Below are 5,848 nucleotides of genomic sequence, written 5' to 3'. Positions count from 1 at the left end.
AAAATCTGTGTCTCAAAACAGTTCTAATTACTGTCATCTCCATATCCCAGTTTACAGATGTAGCAGCTGAGACTGGTTAAATAGGAGACATTTTTAAGAGAGTGATTCACATTCTGTGTTCTCACAGTTTTATATGTTAAAACATATCTATCAACTATCTTTTGGCAAGTACTAACACTGAACAGATGTTATTATTTAACCCTAACAACAAAAAACCCTAGGAGTAAGTTTTATTCTCTTAATTTTACAAATATGGAAACTAAGGCTCTACGAGATTAAGCGACTTTCCCAAGATCATGCAGTTAGTGACAGAGTCCATCCCAGTGTCCCTCCTTCTCCAAGCATATGCATTACACTCAAGGACAGCACTGTAGGAAGATGTCCGTTGGCATTCTGAAATCTGTCCAAGCATTCTGAGACAAATACAGACACGACAAACATGAAAAATGGTTTAAATGGTTGCATCTTTTAAGCAAGCATACGCAAGAATAATTTACACAGTATAACTTTTAACCTTCAATAAAGATAGTGTGTCCAGAATCCTAATTGCAAGTTTAGATGCTCTCTTGTCAACTTTTTAAAAAGACAAGCAGTATTTTTTTTTAAAGATTTTATTTATTTATTTGACAGAGAGACAGCGAGAGAGGGAACACAAGCAGGGGGAGTGGGAGAGGGAGAAGCAGGCTTCCCGCTGGGCAGGGAGCCAGATGCGGGGCTCGATCCCAGGACCCTGGGATTATGACCTGAGCCGAAGGCAGACGTTTAACGACTGAGCCACCCAGACGCCCCCAAAAAAGACAAGCAGTATTAATTATCTTGTTCTCTTCTGTCATTCCAGCCCTCAGCGTCAGAAATAAGATGGGTCACCATAACTTTCTCGCCTATTGATGATCGTGGCTTTGGAGGCCATGGTTAAGAGGAAGTCAACTAGACCTAGAATTTACTTTTCAACATCTCTAGGAAGCCTGTTGACATTCTCAGGATGAGGAATTAATAATTAATTAGCATTGATTATGGAGCTCTTCATGAAATTTAACACACCATAATGGAAACAGATAGCTTTGAAATATCATTTGAAACAAGAAACTTAGTGAACTTGAATTATTGAGATGGTGATACAGGTAGACCATGATCTCAAGTTTAAAAATGTTTTCCGTGCCTGCCTAAATAATTGTTTGGGGTTTAAGTGTCTGACAGATTTCTTATGTCATCCCTTCTATTACAAATTCCTCCATAGTTTTAAATGCTCTTATTGTAACAGTGGCCTCGTGTTAACTAGTTCTGGTCTAATCCAAGGAGATTGGGGTGGCATGAGACAAGCCTGGGCTGGGAATTCAGGAAACAAAAGGAGTTGGGGATAAATTGTTAAACAAATGGGCGTCTAGGACCTAAAGAAACTCAGGAAGCATAAAGCCGAATCCCGTTCAATGTAGCAGGCACCTCCAGCCAGGAGATGGCAGCAGTGGAAGCGGGAACTTAGAGGAAAACAGAAATAAATAAGAATCCCGGGCAAATATCCATACTTGAAAATCAGGACCCTGTCTCCAGGGCTCCGGCCTCACTGAAGGCTTCTGGCTGGTATGGCAGCCTTCAGGAGGTGCCATGTCACTGAAGTGATCCCAGGCTTCTCCCATTCAGAGTCCCAACAGAAAGGGTTAGGCATACTGAGCAGATGGTAACCAAGCCAGGGTAGCAAAGGGGTCTCTCAGAAGTCAGCCCAGTTCCTACCAAGAAAAATCAACTAGGCGTAATGGAAACATCAAAGCATTTCAATAAGAAGCAGAATGATGAACAGGGCCATAAGTCATAGAACAAAGCAGAGAAGCAAATCTGACTGGGAACTAAAAATGTGGACAACAGGGGCCAGTGCCAAAGATCTAGGCGGGGCCTCCGGTTCTGCCAGTTCTTGGAATGGTGGTGGGGATCACCCCTGGGAGGACTCGGGTCTGACGTGGGACGTATTTTGGCAACACACAGCCATCTTGTGTTTGGGGGTAGTTCAGTTTCTTGAGCCATACCTAGGTGGTAATGAGAGCAGCTAAGGTTAAATGGTGCAGGTCACATATGCCCCCTTTTCATCAGCTGTTAAATAGAGGAATAAGGAATGAAACCAAGGTGTCAATTAGTTGGATCAAAGAAGGCCAATGAATGTTTCTTCCCAGGAGCTTGAAGAGAGTGTTGCTGGGGCTGGGGTCAGACCTAATCACCACAAGGAAAGATTATTACAGTAAGGAATTCACTTCTAGTACAACGTCTTACATTCTTGGTTGTGCCATTTTATAAAGCATGGCTTAGTCTCAAGATGATCTAGAATGGTCATTAGTTCTTCTAGCCAAGTCTATGACAGAGGTGATGGTTGGAGCCTTACATCCGTAGAAACACTGACATTAGAGAAATGGGGTCAAACCACAAATTGAAGAAGAGCTGAAAACCTTTGTTTGGTGTTCTAAACAAAACACTTAGATTTCAGCAATCATTTCTATTTCCTGAGGGAAGATGTGCGTCAGGAACACTCCTTCCCTTAGTCGTAATTTTCGGTTCAAGCAGCATCATATCAGGTTGTCTGTCTGGTCCAGAGCCCAGGATGAAGCAAGACATCAGTCACCCATCCTTCTTTTAAGGAACAGGACCTGTTGCTCAGCCTCAGATACATAGCACAGCTCCTGCTAAGTCCTAAACACTCTTCTCAACCCTCTCCCCTTTCACTTCAGGACCCAAGGTTATACTTTCCTGGTGAGTCAGGTTTGGAACAGGTGCAGCTTGGCAGAGCTAGCCCCCAGGTAAAGGATGGCAAGCAAGCAAAACCAGAGTACTCCACAGTCAGAGTACTCTTGCTTTGTTTCTTATACAAACAGGGCAGGGGAGCCTCCAAGGAAATATGATATGTAGAAATGCCTAAGGAATTTGAGATTCAGACTTTGATCACCATGATCCAGGCCCTTGCACCATAAAACACAGGGAGAACCCCGCCTTGCTCCCAAAAAAACTGTGGGGGAGACTGAGGATGCCATCCATTAGCTGAGGTCCTATATGGACCTAGAGACTGAGGCTCCAGCCACTAGTCTATCACTAAAGATGTAGCCACGGTTGACAAAGGTCCAGCCCTATTAGAAGGGGGTAAATGTAACCCCTACCCCTCCAAACAAGGCAGTTTTCATACCAACCATTGGCCAGGAAGCCAGAGTCCCAAGTCATACACAAATGCCAGAAGTGGACAACATAAAGCAGCCCACACAGAAGAGAGCTGTCAGGCCTTTAATATGGAGCTGAGCGGTCTCCACCCTCGCTCTACACGGGACATACAGCTGGAAAATGCTCAGACTCCCACAGTTGACGTAGGTCTCCTATCAACAGTTGGGGCTTGAGCTCTTCTCTGCCATGATGCACTTCAATTGGAGAAAGACTTTGAAGCTTTGAATTTAAAAGCTGGGTTACTGCTTCTCTCTCACACCAGCATTGTTTTTCTCCCCCCAGATTTGTGAGGGCTTTTTCATAAATGCTGTCCAGGGGGCTGTTACTCACACAGCAGGTTGCTTACCTCTTTTTTTTTTTTTTTTTTTTTTGGATACCATTAGTTTATTATAAAAGAGAGACATGAAAATTATTTACATGATGAAAGATTTCACAACTTCACTGGAATGGGCAGCTTCACTTCATGCCATTTTTTTTTTTTTTTTTTTTTTTTTTTTTAAAGATTTTATTTATTTATTTGAGAGAGAGAACGAGAAAGAGCGAGTACATGAGAGGGGGGAGGGTCAGAGGGAGAAGCAGACTCCCCGCCGAGCAGGGAGCCCGATGTGGGACTCGATCCAGGGACTCCAGGATCATGACCTGAGCCGAAGGCAGTCGCTTAACCAACTGAGCCACCCAGGCGCCCTCACTTCATGCCATTTTAATAATGATTTCAGTCCACATACTTTCCGAGAATGTCACCATCTCTAAATAAGAAATAATCCTTGTCATCTAGAACTACTTTGGTGCCTCCATATTCTGGGAGAAGAACTTTATCTCCAACTTTCACACTAACTGGTTGAATCTCTCCACCCTTTCCTTTAGAGCCCGATCCAACAGCTACTACTGTTGCTTGCAACACTTTTCCTTGAGATTTTTCAGGAAGCATAATACCTCCTTTGGTTACAGTTTCAGCTGCGCTCCTTTCAACTAAAACTCGGTCAAAGAGGGGAAGAAACTTTCTAAACGCCTGCCCTGCCATGACGCCGACCGCCGCAGTTCGTTCTCTGCTCTGGAGCTGCCGCCTCTGCAAGGAGAGCCGCAGTACCAGGTTGCTTACCTCTTGAGGCTAATGATCTTCAGCCTGATTTTCATGTGATCAGGAGAAGAGTCCATGACTAGATTCTAGGACCTAGAAAAATAGAAAAAGGTAGGTCAACACCAAATAACTAGCCAGGACTTCCGTAACTCCTCCACTGGGTCAGACTGTCAGTGAGGTGGGCCGCACTATGATGAGATGTCCTGTGTGCTGGGTCTTTAAGAGGTGGTGCTCCTCACTGAGGAAGGAGATGTAAGGCCTCTGAGCAGCATTCTCCCATAGTAACTGCTGGTCTAGACGCCACAGAGCCTGTGTTATGGGGGGAGGTGGGGGGGAGGGTGGGTCAGGGCCTAGAAGGGACAGGTAAGGCTGCTAGTTCACTCATACTCTTATTTGCAGATTAGGTTATAAAAAACAACTCTCCATCCCTTAGTGACATAAAGGCCCAAAAGATACATATGCACTCAGGTGCACATTCAGTTAGACTGACTGCAGCTAAGACCAGGAAAAGCCACCAGCAAGAAGAGACAGGACCTCGTCGGGCACCACTGGCAAGGTCTGTTTCCCCAAAGGGAAGATGCAGAACTACCCATCCATCCTCCAGGGTGGCCAGAAGACGGTCCATCCAGAAAGCATGGCAGACTTATCAGGGACATGCAAGCAACCCAAGGTAGCAGAGTCATCCCAAAACAAGGACAAGGAAGAGATCCAGGAGCAGACAATCACTGAAACTCCCAGCAAACCATCTTCAGGGAAGTCTACCAGCCGGGAAAAGCCCTCTGTCACCAGAGTTTAAGTCGACTCAGAAGAAAAAGAAGCGACGGGCAGGAAACACTTCTGAAGAGCTCATAGATTAAACCAGACACTGAGCAGCAGGGGAAGCAGCTGGGGCAGGTTTGATCCGACAAGTGAGAGGTCAAAGACTCCAGGTGTTTTCAGAAGGCTCCCACTGTGGGGACAGCCCAAGCCCTCAGCGAGCAGAGATGGATAGTGTCTGATTAAATCACTCCTGGTAGCTCTCGCCCCCTGGTCTCTTTCAACTATTCAACTTCTAGGTTATTAATTCAATTTTCCCCAATTAGGCTATGAACTCTTTGAAGGCCATAGCTTATACTTTTATATCTTACACTATTGCCTCCAGGATCAAGTACTGCACGTAAATAGTGCTAATATATATTTGTGGATCTATTCTGTTCACGGGTTGAAAGGCAGCAAGGTACATCCGAGAACATACTGCTGGGGGCACAAGTGAGGAGTATTTCATTCCTGCAAGTCTCATCACCTTTCTGCACCTCAACTGCTTCTCTGTGAAATGGGGCCTTCAGACCTAACTATTGATTTTTCAGTTGGGTTTCTGTGAGCCTCGGGGTTTCTCAGAGATGCGTCAGGTAGTCACCAAGCACAGCGGGAAGGGGGAGCGGGGAGGGACACTGGTTCAGGCCCACTTTATGGACAGCACATCTGCTTCTGTCGGTCTTACATCGTGGGGTTCACAGTAGAAGGCCATTTATCCGAGTTCCATGACTAAAATTTTTTAAAACGTTACCTGACTCGAATATTTCAAAGGTCCCTTTCATC

General features: G+C 45.1%; 1 protein-coding gene across 1 annotated transcript; it reads right to left on the bottom strand.

The window, feature by feature from the left end:
• Positions 1-3,565: 3,565 nt before the first annotated feature.
• LOC110586315 (10 kDa heat shock protein, mitochondrial) lies at positions 3,566-4,270 on the bottom strand. Its single transcript, XM_021696516.2, has 2 exons — positions 3,892-4,270; positions 3,566-3,662 (listed from the first exon to the last, which is right to left on the bottom strand). Exon 1 carries the CDS (start codon positions 4,211-4,213, stop codon positions 3,905-3,907), a length of 309 nt encoding a protein of 102 aa, XP_021552191.1. The 5' UTR covers positions 4,214-4,270; the 3' UTR covers positions 3,566-3,662; positions 3,892-3,904.
• Positions 4,271-5,848: the final 1,578 nt, after the last annotated feature.

The sequence above is a fragment of the Neomonachus schauinslandi genome, chromosome 11, assembly GCF_002201575.2.
Source record: "Neomonachus schauinslandi chromosome 11, ASM220157v2, whole genome shotgun sequence".
Lineage (NCBI taxonomy): Eukaryota > Metazoa > Chordata > Mammalia > Carnivora > Phocidae > Neomonachus > Neomonachus schauinslandi.
This window is presented reverse-complemented; position numbering and strand designations above follow the sequence as displayed.

What these genes read in the sequence shown, in the direction of transcription:
- LOC110586315 (XM_021696516.2), bottom strand. Translation starts at nt 4,213, where the DNA reads ATGGCAGGGCAGGCGTTTAGAAAGTTTCTTCCCCTCTTTGACCGAGTT.